The sequence below is a fragment of the Poecilia formosa genome, unplaced genomic scaffold (assembly GCF_000485575.1).
Source record: "Poecilia formosa unplaced genomic scaffold, Poecilia_formosa-5.1.2 Scaffold28, whole genome shotgun sequence".
Taxonomy (NCBI): domain Eukaryota; kingdom Metazoa; phylum Chordata; class Actinopteri; order Cyprinodontiformes; family Poeciliidae; genus Poecilia; species Poecilia formosa.
The window spans coordinates 3,215,514-3,236,376 of NW_006799967.1; the positions used below are offsets into that span (position 1 = coordinate 3,215,514).

Genomic DNA, 20,863 nt, shown 5'->3' on the forward strand with positions numbered 1-20,863 from the left:
CATGTTTTAATTACTCTTACTCTTAGTTCCACGCAGATGGCGCCCTAAATATTCTGCTGCAACCAACTTAATCAATGCCATATATTAAGAACAAGTCAGATACAAGAGAGGATATGATAGCATAAAGCTGATTCCTTTGTGTAATTGCGCAGCTGAGAGCTCATTCTCACTAATTTAGCCTCACAAGAACAGTCGCCATAATTTATTCTTTGTTGTTTGGGCAAACTAATTTGACAAAACACTTTCCTTTCAGCTCATGGATTTTGATCAACAAGTTTGCATTGAGCAAAAGCAACAAATACTCAAAAATGTACATTTCAACCCAAGTAAAAAAATTGAGTTATGTTCCAAATCAGTTGAAAGATGTTAAACAATAAATAATATAACATATGATATTCTGTATATTTTAATTTCTGAGGAAAGTAATTGTTTTACATCTAGATCTATTTTTTTTCCCTTAGGAAAGAGCATAGAAAAAGTTAAAAGCATGCAAAGACATCTTCATTTAAACTGTTTGGTTTCTTGAGTTGGACTCGGCCCAATTCACACAAACTTTCAGTCGTATTGAAGCTTTGGAAAGAGGAGTTCAGTGACCCGTTCTGTCCACTCCTCTATAAACGGTTTTGAAATGTTTTGGGGATTGTGGTTCTGTTGGATCACGAGACTCTATCCAGGATTTAGCAATTTGTCATAATTTGCCAGCCTAAGGTGATGGCAAATCAGTTTGTATTTTCAGGGAAAAAAAAACTCAGGATGTTTCAACTTGTCAAGATTTGGAGAAGGTATTCTTTATTCCTCCAAAATGGAAAAACACTAAATCAACAATTTACTGTTCGAGGAGATGGATTGAGCTATCTGGCACCAATGATCAGATATAATTTTTTTATAGTTTTTTTTTTTTTTTTTTCTACATCTTTGTTTAGTCGTAGATTTATCTTATAGCACTGAGCTGGATTTGGAATGACAAAGACGTGTAATAATTTCGCAACAATGTACAAGGTATTAAGTAGGGATCTGTGTCAATTTATTAATTAACCATTCAGAAGTTTTGTCCAAAGTGGAAGTGGAGGAAATCAAAAGTGGTGGGTGTGTTTTATGCGCGTTTTAATCTCACAAAAGGTTTTAAGAACAAAAAGATATACCACTGTAAGCAAACGTAAATGTATGAAAAAAACCTTTGAGGATTGTAATTTCAAATTTAAGTGTATTTATTTCTTGTACAGACAAAACTGCTCTGAGTAGCCTGAGGTACCTGAGGTGTAAGGTTGCATTTTCCTCTGAGTCACTGGGCCTTTGCCTCCAACAAATGTATCACCCAGATTATTGAAATGATCATCTTTGTCACCCAGCAACAGGAACAAGTCAGTATGTCTGGTCTTAAATGCTGTGAGACTTATTGCCTCGGCTCCTGTGTCAGAGCATCACGCTACCAGACAGACGTCACCATTCCACTGAGTTGCGTTTCCAGTCGTGCCTCCGTTCAAACTGGATTTTTTTTTTTCGCACATCCATCACTTGCTGGCTTTCCCCCAGCCATCCTTACAGGCCTGCAAGTGGTTGAAGATTATTCCAGCTGAAAGTGGGCACACTGTATTCTGACAGCCAGTCAAACGCTGACACCCAGAGACAGACAACCACTCTCTCGCCTGTTCACATCAGTTACCGTAACCTGCATATATTTGGGTATTTCGGAGGAGACCAAAGGAAAGGAGCTGAGCCTGCTGACAGGTTCAAACCTCCACCCGTATAAAAGTGAAGTGACAGCCCTGGTTCACTGTGTTTTCCCTTGGAACAAATATTATACATAACACTTAGAGTTGTCTTTTAAATGCTGTGCAAGATGTCAGCTGTGTTATTCACCTAAAGGTCTTTGGAACCCTTTTTTTTTTTTTTTCAGTCAACCTGAAAAAACTGAGACGTGTCTTAATGGGAATATGTATAAGTACAACATAAGTTAAACCCATGGGGTTTCTCAACGGTCGTGATCAGCTACCAAAGGATAGAGAGACTTTTCAGCTTCGCAGTTAGCAAATTCCAGCGCGCCAGATTGGATTGTGACTCCAAAAAAACAAACAAACAAAAAAAACAAAAAAACAAACAAAAACAACAAAAAAAAACTAGTACAATTTTGAACTCTGATTGTGTTGCAATTCAGTACCGAAATACTCCGTTAAAAATCCACTGTGACTGCAAAGTACATTTTCTGGCAGCCTACTCCGGTTTGCCCTGTTTTCCTGTCATCTCCCCAGCTCTTGTCACAGATGGAAAAACTTTCTGCTTCAATTCTGCCCAGTGCATTTATAGGACATTAAATGAAATGTGTTTATTTTTTTATCATTTGTGCTAAGCCTCACTGACTGAGAGAATGCATGTGATTAATACTTACGATAAAACAGTCATAAATCTTGAACTTTTACACTTTCTCTTTTCAAACTTCAAAGTATTGTGTTCTGGGTTGTTTTTCTTTTTCTTTTTTTTTTTGTGAAAGACCAGAAAGTGGTGCATAATTATGATGTGGAAAGTAAATGACTGCAAATGGTTTGTATTCTTCTGCATCTTTTCTTTTTATATCTCCAAGTAAATTTCAATGCAACCAGTTGCTTAGAGATCAGTAACGAGAGTTAATTTGGGGGCATTTCAATTTCTCTGAAAATACATTTTGTTCTGCGAAGGAAAACATCAGTGAGCAAGCAGAATCATGAAAACAAACAAAAACCAAAATAATTGCCAGACAGGTCAGAGATAGTTATAGAGATGGTTAAGGCAGGATTGGATTATTAAACAATGTTTCAAGCTTCAAACATTTCAAGCTCAATATTTAATCCATCATCTGGAAACAGATTATAGCTACACTTAACCATTGTATACATGAAGGAAGTGTAGAGATTGCTTATTTACAAGAAGAAATGTCATTATAAGAAGTGTAGTGATAGTTTGCCACAAGGCCTGTCAGAAACCCTGCAAACATGTGAAAGAGTGCACTCTAGTCAAATGAGATTAAAATTAAACTTTATTTTGTTCTACCTACAAAGCACTGTGTCACCCAGTAATGAAAGAAAATGAAAGGTGCTCGGGTCAGATGAAACCAAAATTTACCTTCTTGCCCTACGTACAAAATGTTGTGTAGAGGCTTTTCTTCAGAGTTGGTCACCTTCCAGCAGGTGATAGTCAATGGAATCAAAGCTTATTTGTGTTAAAATGACCCAGTCAAAGTCCAGACCTAAATCTGTAACAAGATTTGAAAATCTGTGCTTTCAGATGCTCTCTATCCAATCGGACTGTAACAGAAGAACGGGGAGCAATTTTAGTGTTCAAACGTGCAAAACCAGGAGAGAAATTGCCCAAAAGACCAGCAATGGTAGATTTTTAAAAAAAATGGCTGATTACAAATTGAAGCTAGACTTTACTGAATCATGTTTATATTTCTTCCATTTCACAATAATCAACTATATGTTGGTCTGTTAAACAAAACTAAAAAATAAAACAAAACAAAAAACACATTGATGTTTGTAGTTGTAAATGAGGGAGAAGTTAAAGGGATCAGAGCCTTGTAGTAAATTTTTGTTTTTAATGTATTGATTGATTGACTACTTCATACAACAGACTCATGGTCCACATAGATACACAGCAACACATTAAAAAAAAAATAAAAAAAAAAAGTCTAAAAGACTTGCAATGTTTCCATAAAGACGAGTGGTAACTTAGCTCTCTAACTATTATCATTAAACATTTTGTTGTCTGAGTAGATCATTCTTAACCTTGGCCCACTCTTTTTTTCATTAAAAGACAGAGTTTGAATTGCTCAACACTAAAGTAATTATACACACAAACAAGTAACCACTGATCATTTCAAGGCAGCAACCAATTACTGTTGCTTAAAACAAATCTAAACAATATAAAGAAGAAGCCAAGAATGTTTTTCAGACAATATTGTCTTTACAATTGCTTAGCAGAAGGGACAATTTATAACAAGTTTATGACCTTTTCAGGGCTAAAAAACCATAAAGATGTTCAATAGAATCATAATCGAGATAAAGCAGAACTTCATAGGATGTCCAGAAAATAAAACCTCATAGATCAACCACTTTAATATTTTTCACAAATCTGTTTTTTTTTTTTTTTCCCTTCAACAGTATGAACTTTGAAATATTTTAAATCTTCTTCTACCTCAAAGCCAGGACTTTACAAGAGTAATAGAGTCTTTGTTGAAAAATTAATTCGGAATAAATTAATTTGAAGCGTTTGATCTCCGTCTTTGCAACTTGGGTTTGCTTATGAGTTGATGCTTTTTCAATGTGTGGAACGTGTTTGAATTCATCTTCACAAACATGGTTATTAGGGCTGGGTTGATAACAAAAAGAAATGTGTCTGTCTTTCAGATTTAAAGAAGCATCAAAAATATTTTCACTCTATTTTTTTTAAAATCCTTTACAGGACTATAAAAACATGTGCATGTCCTTTTGAAGTAGTTTAAATTATTACAAAAAGCCCCAGTAATAAATAATAATAATAATAATAATAATAATAATAAAAGGGGATAAACCCATTAACAGTCTGCAACTTCTGTATCGTCACTCTATGAGAAGCAGGTTGTGGAAACAGGCATGTCGAGATGTGTGTGTTTTTTGTGTGTGTTTTTAATTAAATTAGCGCATGCATCTTCATGAAACTGTACACCTTTATAGTTTGCAATGTTACAAATGTGTCGGCAAATATGTGAGAACTAAGACTTGACTCTGTGTACAGATGTGCTGGGATATAATGGAATATCATTCTCATCAAGATTCTCCCCTCTGAGAATTAAATCCTTTATAGCCTGTCAGCTTGCAGTGGGTCCCTGGAAAATTCATTGTTTGCCTGATGTTATAATAGGTTCAGCCTGAGGCTCTTTCCATGGGGACACACTTTAGATTCCATCATCACATCTTCGAAGCTGACATATGCATTTGTTTAGAGGAAAGGGAATTATTTTCTTGAACGTCGCCTTAAAAATTCATTATTTTAAAAGTTATTTTAGCCTCATCGGAATACTGCTTTAACAGTGATGAGTAAATGTTGATTTAATAGCTCTTGTTTTTGTAAGGTGGCCTTCTTGTCACTCTACATTTTACTTTTTCTTTTTTTTAAAGAGAAGAGTTAAGCTAACTTTTTTATTGCAGCTGCAATTTTTCAACTTTTGTTACTGTAGAACTCTAAACATTACATCGTCACTGTTTGACACTATAGTTCAAAGTTATGATTTATTTGTCTTATTGCAGTTTTACCTAGCACTCCTTCCTTCGTAACTCTGCTCAATCTTAACCCTCTATTTAATAACGAAGAATTAGAACCTCAGTTTGTAAATCTATTCCCAAATATAAATATATTTTCGTAATTTTAAAGGCACAGCAACCACTTTGAAATCTTCATTAAAGTGTCTGGGTGTTTTGAGTTTATTGCGGCTTGTTGTTGTTAAGTAGCATAGAAATTGAGAGGATAAAATATTTCCTATTTAAACATATCAACCACACATCACAAGTACAAAGTGTGGTTGATGAATTCTGACCCTTATTGTTTTCAGTTATTTTTAATAAAGTGTAATAATAAGTGAAACACACTGTCCCTTTTTTTTTTTTTTTTTTTTGACGTAATTATAATTCTGGAGAGGAAAAGAGGGAAACCACTCGACGTGTTGAACGGTTCATTCCAAATTTTTTCTTTTTTTTCTTTTTTTTTTTTTAAGAAAAAACAGATTGTGCAATATTTTTGTTATACCCAAGTATGCTTCCACACAGCCTAAACGGTCTGGATTAGCTTACCTAAAGTGAACAGAACCAAGCCAGGTTCTGTTCTTTCCTTTGCTCCAATCAATCTCAGTGTGAAGGATGGCGACAAACCTAACGACTCGATTCACTTCCAGTGTCTTCACATTCTTGTCAAGCAGGGATAGAAACTGCCTTCTACCAATTTAAATAATAATCATAACTTGTCTGCATACGTTCAACAACTAGGATCAAGCTGAAATGCAATAGACTTTTAAATCAATCTTTATAATTAGACTGAATTTACTATGTATATTTATTTTTATTTTTGCAGGGTTGTGGTTAAAGTGCTGCTGCATGACTAATAAAATCTTAGGCAACACTCAGAAGTATATTAAATAACCAAAAACTGATGATATATCAATGTCTTATCTGAATTTAGTGTCAAGGGAGAGAGATAACCCTAGAAAACTAGATGCAATATTTAACAAATATATTTTTTTAATGAATTAGAAGTTCAGGGAAGGAAACGTGAATTGTTAAATAACTGATTTAGTGGGGAAAAACATTTTCATTGAAAGAAATACAAAAGGATAGTTTCTTAAGGGTTAACAAATTTTTTTTTACAATGCATAACTGTATGAAATCTCTGCTAAAATTACTATGCCTTTAATTTATTGTGTGGGTTTTTTTCATGCTTTATGCATGTATTATTTTAAATAAAAGTTTAAACCGGCTTCGCACACTTAGTTTTTCAATCAAAGATATATATTTTTTGGCATTGGAGCGATAAGTCTTGATTTTCTCCTTCACCTCTCAACAGTTTGGGCTCTAAAACTCCAAGATTAAATCACTTTAGGATTGATCACAGAGTGATAAAGGTTTGCAATATCTGTTACACAATTTAATGGGAGAGAAAACGAGGCCAATTCCCACACACACCCCTCACCCCTAATTTGATTTACAAAAAAGGATGATGTTTTCAGACCTGAGAAGCTTTCTCTTCAGGACCAAAAAAAAAAAAAAAAAGCGCTGTCTGTTTTAATAAATCAGCCAATGCAATGGTGAGAAGCATTTGCTGGAATTGACTTTTTTTTCCCCTTTCAATTGGATGTTTGAGGGCAATCGCTAGCACCATAAATGAGTTTAAGCAAGTGAGGTGCAACGTGTCAGCCACTTGTCAATATTTATTACACAGCCATAATAAATATAACAATCTAAATTATCTTAGTTAGTTACTAAAAGACCATTTGCCACCTTATTTCTGTAATACTCTACAATTTACAATTTGGACTTTCTTTTTTTCATAAGATCCTTTACATCTTAAAGATTTTTTTTCTTTGCATTGTGTAACAAAGATGAGATGTATGAAACTTCAACTCGGCGTATTTGTAAAGAATTCACGGTGCTTCACTTTTTCCACATTTTATGTTGCAGCCTTATTCCAAATTCAATTCAATTAATCTCTTTCCTCAAAACTCTAGACATAATATCCCGTCATGACAATGTGGAAAAAGTGAGATTTTTGCAAATTTATTAAAAATAGAAAATCACATTAAAAGTAAGTATTGTGGAGAATTTATCCGTTCTCTATGCTGAGTCCTTGATGTATGAGGTTGAAGAAGAGCCATTAAGTTGAATTCATGAATTTCATTTATTAATACCAAAATACAGCTGGTCCATTTCTCATGCTACCTTTAGGAGTTAGCAAGACAAAATGGCATCCAACAAAAGTTGGTAAATCCCTTTGTTAGCCTCTATCTCTGCTACTTCAGGCGTCCCCTAGTGTTTCATATCCTCTAACCTTAGCTTTAACTTTGTAACTAGTTAAAAGAGACAGAGCAAAAGCACAGAATTATTTATTCTCAGTTGTGTTCTCCGCCTTTGGCATGAAGATCAAAATGTTTCCGTTTTCACTGATCATATTATAACAGAATGAAGAGATTCCTATTCATCAGTACGATATTTGCCAAGAAAGCTAAAACATCTTCCTCAAACAACTTCTTTAATGCAGCAAGTTAATCATGCTGCAGTTAAATGCATTACCAATCCCAGTATTAGCAGATGTTAACCATCCATTGAAGAGAAATGTTAGACAAAATTATTTAAAATATTAATGTGGAAATGATGGGAAAAACTTCCATTTGTTTGCTAACGGCCCCCAAAAAAGAAAAAAAACCCAACAGATTATGGGTCACAAAGGGGTCTCATTTACGTAGAACAATCTGATGTGCAACATGACGCCTCAAATGCTCGTGCGTCACCTTTAGGTTTCTTGACCGATCCAACATCTCATTCATCCGTCAAATTAAATGTAAAAGTGAGAAATTATTGTGCCTGCAGGGATTCCCGCACCATTACTGTTCTGCAATTGTGCCACGGAAATATTAATATATTGGGCAGAGAAAATAACATTGTTGTTTGCATTAGTTCTCTAGTAAATAAAACAAGATGGCAGCTTTTTTTTTTGTACTCTTTTACATCATGCACTGCTCCCGACTGATGATGCAGAATAGAGGCTCTAATGAGTTGATAATTGATATTAGTCATTAGCTTACCACTAATGAGAAATGAAACATGCTGCCAGTGACTGCATTTGGCATGACTGTATATTTAGTTCAGGGCTAAAGTGTAGAGAGTTTTTATTTTTTTGTATTTAATTATTTTTGTTTTTCATTAAGGTTTGCCAAAACCTGCCATTGAATTTTTTTGTTTTATTCTGTTACTATATAAAGTTCTATCAAACAGCATATAGACAAAAAAAGTCTCACTCTTAGCCATATTTTTGTTTTTGTTTGAGCAAAGTCCAGAACCAACCTGCTTCATATTTACAGTATATTTGACTTTGATTGTGATGACATTGCATTTTTACAGCTACATTATACAGTGTTTTCACAGGTTATTATGAACTGTAAGAAGATATTGATGGATAAAACCACAGAAGTAGATTGTTTCTCTTGCCGCGCGTCCACACTAATCTGTTTGAAATAGATCCCCAAGCGGCATTATCGAGGTAATGTCAACAGCTACATATGGATGATATGCAAAAAGAAAATAAAACTTGCTGAAGATATTCAGATGGAGTATGAACTGCTGATGTACAAGTCTCCAAAGGAACATTAGCGGCACTGGCTCACATTTTTTTGTGAAGGCAGAGGAGTAGTTTTTCCCTCTCGCTGAGGAAATGGGGGTTTCCTAGAGAAAAAGACATTTAATTAGATTACAACCACTCTCAGAAGGCTCATTTAGACGCATGATAATGTGGATACAGATTGCCCTTTGGCCTGCCAAATTGCTGACCTTACATATCACCATATGTTACTGCTTTACGCTTCGCATCACTTCTGTTTCATTTCTATTTTTAGTCAAGGTTATAATTTAGCTTTATTAATGTCAGGACTACAATTTTTCACAAACTAAACTGGTGCTTTTGCAGAGACGAAGGCTCTCCATAGTCCACTTAATCAATGAGTGTTTACTCACACAGCCGACTTCTAATGTCTGTTAACCCAAACTTTAGTCAGGCCTCTAAAACAGAGACATGGATATCAATAAATTAAGATACAGTTTTCAAAACATAGTCTTGTTGCGCTTCTATTACTTTCCTCGGCATCAGTTCTTTGTGTTTCCACTCCCCTACATTTTGATTATTCCCCAAAATACCAGACCACCAGTATGCTCCTGGAGCACAGGTGAGCTGATGTGGAAAAGCTGCCAGTCAAGATATTTTGAACCAATATGAGCATGAAAACACATCACTACAATACTAATAAAGTATCATGTTAGTATCAGAATATCAGAGGCAGAGTGTTCATTTTCTCACAGTTCATTTTATATCAATAGTCTCAGAGCTTAAATTGGTAAATCTGCAGCTTGCAGGTGTACTCACAGCTGATTTTGTTTTTCTTTTGCTCAATTCCTAAAGCACCATTTCTGAGTCAGTTTTTTTTTTAACACTGTTGGTCTTTTAATTTAACTAGGTGTGTAAACAAATCTTGTGCTAAAAGTTGTGCTTAATTCAATATACCCATCACAGCTGGTGCTCATCTAATGTTCACAGTTCTGTGAAGTATTCACTTTGACTAAAAAGCACTATTTTTCATTTTCTGTTTGTTTTTTTTCCCCCACCTTCCTCTTAACTGCACCATAGTCCAACTTGCAAACCACAACAACTCATACTAGGTATTAGCTGGCAGCTGATGAAAACCCCATGTACTTTATTCAGACTAATTTGGCCTTTTTCCAGCAGCGCCCACACAGAGCTGCTCGACTCATTCATAAGGGTTTTCCTCCAGTAACTGCTACATGGTACCAGACCTTTAATTTACTGTTACATAAGACAAAAAAATAATAATAATATTATGGCCTCAAAAACCATATGGAAAAGGTGATGGACAGTCATATTTTATTACTTTTGCATTGTAATGAATATACTTATAGATTTTCTTTTAAAAAATATACAAGTTCCCAGGTGATTAAAGGTTCAGTCAGAAACTGAAGTTCATGTTTACGCTGCAAAATGCAAGTTCCTTTATAAAGCATTATGGAAACATAATATATACATTATATTTTCTTAAAATACTTACATTAATTTTACAGAACTTAAAGATAAATATTGGGCAACCATTCTGTTTCTCAAATAATCTTTATATTTGTTCTTGCACAAAAAAGCTGCCGTACCTTTAGCAGCAGTTTCCGTATCTGCAGGGTTTTAATGTACGAATTACATTAAATTCCTCCCACTCTTTGTTTATAGTTTAAAAATAAAACCCTTGCCAATTTTACACATCTTCAAATGTGAGGAAACTTTTACTCTTTGTTGTAACATTTGCCACGCAGCATTTTGAGTTATGCAAATACCCGCATCCCACTTTGGTTGTGGTATTGAGAAACGCTGAATTTATGCCAATGCTGTTAGAGCTTAAACTTTTCCTGAGTTCATTTCTCTAAGTTTCAACTCTGATGTTTTAGCCAGAATTGTATTGTTGGAGGAGGTGGCGGCTTCATCGTGGGAAAAAATAAGAAATAAAAAATGTCAAAGCATAAAACCGAATGTGCCTTCAAATGTGTGTGTGTAACGTGTGGTCTGCAGGCTCATATTGAGGAAAGAGCAGCATGCTGAAGAGGTGGCTGTGGGTGTGCAGAGCTGAAAATGTGGTCAAGATGGCCGAGCAAGTTAAAGAGAACTCAGTGGGGGGTCTTTGGGTTAAGAATGTTGGGGAAATGGCATGTAGTGGTTTGTTTCAACTCTGTGTACAGCTTGTAGCCATCTTCATCCCACAGACAGGAAGGAGATTAGGAGTAAAGCCAACACAAAGTGCCACCATGTGCCTTTAGAGGAACTCAGTATTGATTTTTCAAGTCTCCTGAATCCTGCAGTAAGTTCCCCTAAAACATATCATCCATGTAATGTTTTGATGGTGTTTGTGGCGATGCACTGTGAAGCACAACCATCTAAATTCTCCACCAAAAAAAAAGGTGCTCAGCTGAAATGCTGCACCACACAATTCAATAATAGTACTAATTTAAAGAACAAGAAGAAAATCTCCATCATCGTTCATAACTTCACCTTGTGTTTGGTCTGGTCGAGATTCTTCCAGAGAAATTCACTTCAATGGGAGAAAATCCGGATTGAGCAGTGAAGGGAGATTAGAATCGAATTAGGAAGGCAATGACTCTGTAACTCCACTTTATTACAAAGACTTTGAACACACGTTGGTTAAAGCTGCCAATAATTGACTGTGTTCTCAACAGTAACTTAGTGTGGCGACGTGAAAGCTAAAAATGAAACACGATACAGATAGCAATTAAGGCAGTGTAAACTCAGCAAGCGAAAAAGTAGCAAAATGAAGGCCAGATCACTTGAACTGGAGAAAATCCATCAAATGAATATGAAAAACTATGCAGCATGTTTTCTAAGGAAACTTCCCATGACGGGTAAGAAGGGAGTAATAGAAAAGATTAGGCTCAAACAAATGTTTTATTTATCCTGTAGGAACAGCAGGAACACTCTTAATGCCATATGTTATCTTCAGCTTTATGAACAGCTTTCCTTAACAGATTTTTCCCCTCTTGCATGTTTAAGGATACTTTTATAGGTCACAGCTGTCAACTTAATTACATATCATCCAATGGACCAATAAAAAAGATTATTGACTTATTAAGAATACATTCATCTCACTTTTAGGAGGTTTTCCCCAATTAAAAAGACTCATTATATCACTTCTCTTCCTGTGAGTCATTAGTGACTCAGTAAGTCTGCTGTTCCTGTCCTGTCCAGGTTAAATCTACAGGGTAGCTGTTTGTCCCTTTGCTCCTTATTTATATGGCAAATATAAAAACAACTACAATTCACCAAAGTGATTTGTATGGTTAAAAAAAAAAAAAAAAAAAAAAAAAAACTATATTCAATCAAACTATCCTGGCTGTCCTACTTCACTACCTGAAAGTAATTGAAAACAAATGTGTTTTTTTTAGCAGTGATTTAAATTGATCAGTTGTTTAAGTGACTGATTTTCAAAGCCAAGTCATTCACCTCTGAAAAGACGCCATCACCTGTGGATTTTAGTCTGGAGGTGTCAGAAAACAACTCAGCAGTGGAACCGAGAGTCCTTGTCAGATCTTAAGAGGGAAGCTGTGTGTGGTGTCAAGCCATTAAGACTTTTAGGAGTTAGCAGAATGTTTTTGTTTTTTTTAAAGGATTATGAAGAAGCAGAATTATGGGAAGAAGAAAAGGTTTAGGCTCACACTGCTCTCATCTAATAGCGTGTGAATAAGTTTCACTGCCATTTTACATTTGATTTAATGGATTTTATACAAAACGTGGGTTTACAAAGCCTGGAAAAAAATAAAAAATAAGAGTCAAATTTACTGAACCCCACTGAAAACCTCCTGGTTATTCCACCAAATATTGATTTCTGAACCCTTTCTGAGTTAGAACATTAGTACTGTTGTTTCCAAATGAAAATGAACTTGTTTTCTTTGCATTATTTGAGGTCTGAAAGCATCTTTTTAGTTATTTTGACCATTTCTCATTTTCTGCAAATATTAAGTTTTTGCTTGGAATTTCATCAACATGTTATTAGTAGTTCATAGAATAAAAGAACAATGTTCATTTTACTCATACATATAAAGAGTAAAATCAGAGAAACTTATCATTTTAAATGGTCTCTTAATTTCTTTCTAGAGCTGTATGTCACAGATAGCTAATGCACAAAATAGTAGCACCTAAAACTACACAGCATGGTGCAGTCTGATTGAAAACTATTTAAGCAGTTTGTTAAATACCACTTTCAGCATATTGATGGTAACAAATCAAAATTAGATGGCACCACATAAACAAAATCTAGACATTAAGCAATACAACTTAGAACTTTCTCACTATCAAGTAATATTTATTCTGTCCATTTTGTTTAGAAATGAGTAACATTTTCAAATGATCTCGGCCTACAAGTAGAGCACATTTTGACCACACCTAAATTAGCACAGATAACATAGTAACTAGCATGCTGCTATTATTTAATAACCCCAGAGTATGATATGTTCACACAAGCCTGTCTTTAGCAGATGTCTTTACATTTCTAAAAATGTCACTAAATGCCACGTTCTGCAGTCTACACTAGCGGAAATGCGACAGTGGCTCAGGCTGCTCTTGACGGTGCCACCGCCTGGCTGTCAGCCTGCCTGACCTGCAGCGGCAGCAGCACCACTGGCTGGAATGATAAAGATAGAGTGGATGGGAGGTGACAAGTGGAGACAGCTGAATTTGTGCACTGGCGGCCCACCAGTGCCAATCAGAGCCTGACTCATGCAGCAACTTTCTGCGTTGGAGGAGGACAGTGTTTGTCAGATTTGGCTGCGCCATAACCAGTGGGACTCTAAACGTGATGGCAAGGGGAATCAATATTTGTCAGGAAAATGCATTTAGTGTTTGAAAATATACTTTTAGCTCAGGGAATCCAAGGGGATTTGGGCTATTCCATCTGCTGGAAGTCCTTGTTTTTTTTAAAAAGAGATGCTTATTTCTTCATTTCTCCACCTTTTGAATTGATGCTATACTTAAAATGAAAAAGTGAGGGAAAATCTGAAGTGAATCTATTGTTAGTCTTGAATGTAATCCTTAATCTTATTGTGTGCCATCATCATTTTAGCCTAATTGTATTTAATTTTCAGGCGGATGATAATAATTTGGATGGACACAGTTTATCTACCCCTATGCTTCTCATAAAAACAGTTTGTGCCGTAATTGTACAGTTTAAATCTTGGAAAATTTACAGCTTAAAGTTCTGTTCTGTAGTTGCACATCAAAATAGAACAGGAGTGGGAAACTTTTTGACTCGCGGATCACAGTGGGTTCTAAAATTTGACATTAGAGCCAGGAGCAAATGTGTTTGTGTGAACTATTAAATCAATGACATGTCAAAGGTTTACAGTAGTTACTAAAGCATGCACCTGCAATGCCTATTAAGGTACAAATTATTTGCCAAAAGTTATTTTTTCATAACACAGTCGGAACAGTGTTGTTGGCTCCCTTTTCTTTGCCAGTTCGTCGAAGGCTGAAGTTGTGTTTTCTTGTGGCAGTTCTCAGGATAGATCCGAGGTGTTGGTTCGTTAACTTGGATTTTTCATGGGCTTTGTTGACGTTTATGACGCCGCACGTCTGCTCACACACGTAGGTCGAGCCAAACAACACCCGCATCGTCCGAGCCACCTGCTGCCGGTTTGGAAAGTGGCTTTGTTAAGCAAAGCGTAAAAGTCACTCAGTTTAAGTGAGATGAACTTCTTTAAAAATGGAGTCAGACTGAAGATCGATCAGTTCCAGAAGCTCCTCCTGTGATGCTGTTTCAGGATCTTGTGACAGGGGACAGGACATCAGCTCGAGTGACTTGTCATTTCTTTTTTATTTTACTTTATTTTATAAGAAAAACAAAAAAACAGACTTACTTTCACAATAGTGATAACGTCCTTATGATTCTCATTGGTTTCCTACAGAAACAAAACAAATTTAGCAGTGCCGGAGTCCCCTCGCTCGTATGAAGTTGGCAAGTTTTACGACTGGATTAATGACATGATTAAGCTGCAATACACACTCAGAGATTCTTGATGAAAGTACCATCCTTTTCAGGGATTTCCTCTTTCACTTTATGTCAGACTCCTGACATTTTTTCAAGTTAAATATGGTGATCCATCTGCGGTGACACTGGCGAGTTTACTCCAGGGTAGCTTCATTCTCTCGGTGACAGCAGCCAACTAGCCTCATAAGTCCTCTCCTCGTGTTTGTCCTCTGAAGGACTTGGCGGTCGAAAACTCCACCACTGTATAAATCCGTTGGTAATCCCTCGGATAAAAATAAGGAGCTGAGTATCGCCGCTGTATATTGTGTCATTCAGTAAATTTTACAATGAGGACTGTTTCCTATTATTTTCTTTTCAGAACTGAGAATGAAGAGAAGGACTCTACGTTTTTAGAGTGGTTTGAACTTCAGTTATTTTTTTCAAACTTAGATGCTGTGAGATAAGAGCACATATTGCATTCAAAAGGCAACCATGTCAACTCTGCGTTATGGGCATGAATCTGTATGGTTAGCCAGTCTGCTGTCGTTTGCTGGTTTTGATCCAAAACGCTCTCGGGCTGCGGTAGTTGTCCTTTTCGTGCACTGTGAGCAGACATAATAGACCTGATTTATCACCATCTGCAGAGCGCAGACATTATTTTAAACAAGTGTGATACAGCAAAGAACTTCAGTGAACCGCAGCGTAAAATGTAAATTAAGCAGAGGAGCTCTTTTCAAAAATGTTGCCCTTTGTTCAGTATTGTACTGTCTTTAGAGAGATGCCACTGCTATTTCCAATCAAAAACAAATTTATTTGGCAGAAAATACATTGATGCTTAAATATGGCAGGTCAAAGTAGAATTATGACTTAAACTGCATCTGTCAAGGTGTATGTATAGAATTAAGCTCTAATTTTAAACAACAAAAATCAGATCAACAAAAATCCAAATGTACTTTCTAAATATTTAATGTAACAGAACAACAAAGAGAAGGTAATTGTAAAGTGTGAACAAAATGATACGTGGAATACTAATCAAAATCTGACAAGTGTGATGTAATAGCCAAGTACACATATATATAACAGATCCATAAACTCCAGAAACTGGAGAAATACCAGGGCCTCAGAGAGGAACTGGAGAAGGCCTGGAAGGTGAAGACCACAGTGGTGCCTGTGGTCATCGGGGCCCTCGGGGCAGTCACCCCCAAACTGGAGCAGTGGCTCAAACAGATCCCAGGAACAACATCAGACATCTCAGTCCAGAAATGTGCAGTTCTAGGCACAGCCAAGATACTGGAGGAACCCTCAAGCTCCCAGGCCTCTGGTAGAGGACCCGAGCTCAGAGGATGAAAAAGAGAGACCACCCGCGGAGGGTGAGAAGGGAATTATATTTATTTTATTTTTTTTAAAGGTTTTTGCAGGTTTTTATCCTGTTCCAATGTGAAGCTCCATCAAAACCTAAACCTTGTTCAATGATATGTCTGGTCTTGGTCTTGTAGGGTTTTGCTGACAAAACAATTATGTTTTGCTCTTTTCTTTTTTTGGTGACGCTAACAACCAAATGAGGTAAAACATTTAGTGGTAGGCGTGGGGGTCTCTGGTTTCCAGTTGTACCATCACTCTCTAAGTTTCCGGATTAAGCAGTGCTCTGTGAGACATCTAAAGCCCGGGATACTTGTAATGGCACTGTTTAAGTGCGGTGTACCCTTAAACACTCAACTTATTTTTATTGACTAAATATTTTTAAACAACATTTCCAGCTACTTAAAATAAATTTCATTAAGCCCAGCGCTGCGATGCTAGGTTTTATATAAACCGATTATGTAAGGTGAATACTGCAGAGACGTCTCATTAAAAGGAAACAGTTATCGTATGGTTATTTTGAGCACAACAGAGAGCCGGATTCATAATAAAATGGGCAATTTCACCTAAGTCCCCCCTCAGGGTATCTGGTAAACTAAGGAGGGATTTGATACAAGGGCTACGAGGGCTTTGATGGTGCGTTATCAGCTGAGTAATTTGCTCTTGTATAAACATGAATTAGTGTTATCTAAGTGCCCCCTGACAGCCGATTGGCTTCTCATTAGGCCCGTGTGAAATGAGATTAGCAACGAGCCTCTAAATTATGATCCAATCCCAGAACACATAATCCCTCACACATACTGTATTCCCTGTCTGTGTGCCTCTCCCTCTGCATCTATTTCTGATGGGTTTCTTTTATAACCTCCTTTTCTTCCTTGGCTCTCTTTCCCTGCTTTTCCTGATTCTCCTCACTTGACCTTGTGCCTTCTCTCTTTTCCTGTCTTTTTTTTTATTTTTTTACATCACTCAGAGTGCAACTGCAGCGGGAGATCAGACGAGTGCGTGTTTGACATGGAGCAGTACAGGAGCACCGGCAGCGGGGGGCGCTGTGTGAGCTGCAGAGACAACACTAATGGTCCCCACTGCGAACGATGCAAGGAAAATCACTACAGGAAGGATCCGGAAGAGGCGTGTCTGCCCTGCAACTGCAATATCAATGGTAAGCCGCACATATGGCACCTTAAATCTCAGTTACAACCCATCACTGCCTGCTAATTTTGCCGCTCTCGTGAGTACTCTCATGAAAAATAAAGACTAGCTACTGGGCTCAGTGCTATAATATAAGTAATACCACAGTTTTTATGTAGCCTTACCTTAAGATACTGTCTGCCTTGGAGTCTTGCTCAGTATGAAAGTGTAGACATAATCCTTAGCAGTTTTTAGCCAAGACTACTGTCAGAAATGCTAATAAAAATAAAAAAAAATAACAAATGGGGACAGCTCAAAGAAAGAAACACAGTGTTGAATGCCAAACAAACGACTTGCAAATTGTTGAATATTTAAAAGCATGTTGAGTAAAATCCAACACAATTAATTGTGCTGTTAGTTTCTGTCCCAACTCTTTTCTAAAACTGGACAATAATATTAGGGGGAAACATTGATTCTTTGGGGAAAATACCTTGGTTAGTTATTTGAAGGGGTGCTAAAGCATTGTTTCCTACAGAGAGTATTTTATGAACCAATTCAGAGGGATTTTACTAAATCGTGTAGAAAACACTCATCTTGATAAAAGTTCATAATCTGCAGAATCGAATGATTTAGTGAAGTCAGCATATAAAATTGCACAGTGGTATTACTGTTTACAAAAGTTATGGCCAGGAGTTTTAAAATATTAATAATGCCGCATTCCCTGCTTAATCCCATAGATTTTACAGCTGTCCAACTTTACTAGAGAGCGTCAGTTCTTTATCCTTATAGTTTAAGAAATATTGCTCATCTAATCCCTTGAACATCTCATCAGATTTATAATCACTTGATCATTAAAGGAATGACTTCAATCAGATGTGCATGTGTGATTTGATCCAGCCGAGTCACTGGACATCATCAGGGAAGTGCTTCACTGCTCATTAAGCCATGGGGAACTTTTGGTTCGGCCACCATCATCAGGTCACAGACGAAAATGAGCGAGAATATCCACCATCTTTGCCCTGCATATAAATAGTGTAAGGTGATTGCACTGAGCTGTTGGAGTCCATTATATTGATCAAAGGTTATAACAGACTCCATCAGGCTCCCTTTATTCTCCTCTTTCTGCCCCAGCTGGTCTCTTTTGTCCATTAGCTGAAGTCGCACAATATCGGTGCAGCGGATGGATTACATCCTGCTCTTCTATGATTATGTTTGAAGTTTATCAAAGGAAAGTCGATAAGATATCCCGTTAACCCCATTGTGAAAGGGTATTATTGACGTATTGACTCGTCTAATGTGATTTTCAATAATCTTTATTGGGGTGATTTTTCTTTTCAAAGTGCCTTCCACTGTTTCCTGTTTATGAGGCATTGCCTTCTTTTATGCTCCTGTATGATCTGTCTGTTTCCCTTGCAGGCTCATTAAGTTTGCAGTGCGATGGAGAAGGAAGGTGTCGGTGTCGAGTTGGCGTGACAGGAGAGAAGTGCGACACGTGTCAGGCTGGCTTCCACTCACTGGGTCCTGGTGGCTGCAGGTGAACAATGCGCACAGTCACGAATACTAATGTTCAAGAAAGCTAGTTTGATCCCACAGATTATTTAAATTATGAAAAGAGGATTAAGACATTCTGATGAGCCAAGTATTTTACAAGACAAATATAGATATGAAATGCACAATCAGAAAGTTGTACAGCAACTTTCTGATTGTAGGAAGTGTGGCTGAAGTTGAAATTAGAGTCAGGAAGTTTTGTTTACTTGGACCACAAACAGGTGTCAAGTGGTTTCCTGCTGTGTGCAAATATATATAATCCACAAGTCAACAGTCTATGAACACATATTTTAGAGTGCATCACACATGTAAAGAGTTCAAATTTCCCCTTTTTACAGTCATTTGCAGTGTAGATTTGCATTAAGTACTTGCTTAGCCAAAGACTAAGCTATGGTTCTGTTATGATCATTGTTTGACACAGATGTGTTTCATGTGGTAGTTGACTGTGAAGCTTCTCTGTTGCGCTCATAAATTGTAGATGTTCTAAAATTGCATGCAGTTTCTCAATGTAAAATGTAGAACAATGGATATGGAGTTAGATTTGTTTCACAATTATTCAATCAATCAAAAAAAAAAGTCACGTCAAACAAAAAAAGTAGTATTCAACAACAACAAAAAAATCATGCCAAACAAAAACATAGAGTTGTGATTAAAACTTTTGGATTTTCAAAAACAAAATTTTCAAAAAAAAACAAAAACATTTCAATCAAATTGTCAGAATTATTTTTCTTAAAACAAAAGAACTTGCTTTAAAAACTTTTTTTTATAATTGAAATTATTAATTTTGTTTGAAACTTTTATTTTTGTATATCAGAATTTTTTGGTTGACAGCCTAAGTTTTTGGTTCCGATTCTAAGTTTTTTTTATTTTTGAAGCTCCTGTTTTTTGCTTGAATTCAACGTTTTTTGGTTACGAATCTCACATGAACATCCGGGGCGGGACTTAAGGACGAGCGATGTAAGGCGTGTTCCGATTGGTTAGCGCTGACTAAAGCGGATGACTCCCTGAGATCTCAGAACTCTGTCCCGAACTGCAGGGCTTCGGTGACGGGACACACAATGTGAATGGTAAGTAATCTTCACAAAATTACACAGTTTAGCAGCTACTAAAGTGTCCACCCTGTTTCAAAGAAGAAATCTTACACAGCTTATGACGACAGTCACATATTTTGTCTGCCGCGATCCCTGGTAGCATATTGTGCTAGCTAATGTTAGCACTAGGTAAAGTTCATAAACTAGACTTGTGTAATATTCGCCTGTCTTTATGTTGAATTCGTTAACCAGCACCAGATAGGGAAGTATCTGTTGCTTTTAAGGGCCAGTTGTATTTTGCTAACTATATTTCTCCAAGTGAGTTTATTTATTAGTTTTAAAACTAATGCATGCATATGTGTTGATAATGGTACATTGTAATAAAAATACAAAAATTACCACCAACATCCTAGCAGAAGTAATAAACAAGTTTATATCCAAATTTGTTTTTTTTTTTTTTTTTTTTTTTTTTTTTTTGCACCTGGATCACATTAAATGCGAATTACCAAATATGCTTTATTCCCTGTTATGTTAATGTTGGGTCTTTTTTAAGAGTTTTAATTGATGTCTCCATCCAAGAAGCCACCAAAACCAAACATAACTCCAGTTCAGCTCCAGCTGCAGTGAGGATGAAAAAGGGAGAAATAACCGAACGTTAACATAACAGGGAATAAAGCAAATTTGGTAATTCGCTTTTATGTGTTCCAGATGCAAAAAAAAAAAAAAAGCTTGGATATAAACTTGTTTATTACTTCTGCCAGGATGTTGGTGGTAATTTTTGTATTTTTATTACAATGTGTCATTATCAACACATAAGCATGCATTAGTTTTAAAACCAATAAACAAACTGACTTGTATAAATATATTTAGCCAAACACACCTGGCCCCTAAAAGCAACACTTACTTCCCTACCTGACCTTCTCTGACTCAACACTTGCTGGTCTCTCCACGCTTAATGCCACTCGACAGATGTGCGCTGGTTAACGAATTCAACATAAAGACA

The 20,863-nt window shown here is 36.5% G+C and overlaps 1 protein-coding gene across 1 annotated transcript in view; it reads left to right on the plus strand.

The window, feature by feature from the left end:
- lamc3 (laminin, gamma 3) overlaps window positions 1-20,863 on the plus strand; it is a 124,881-nt gene that overhangs the window by 30,708 nt on the left and 73,310 nt on the right. The window contains exons 5-6 of the mRNA XM_007548924.2: window positions 17,124-17,312; window positions 18,698-18,815. Of these exons, the coding sequence (XP_007548986.1) occupies window positions 17,124-17,312; window positions 18,698-18,815 (307 nt within the window). The remainder of the gene's footprint in view (window positions 1-17,123; window positions 17,313-18,697; window positions 18,816-20,863) is intronic.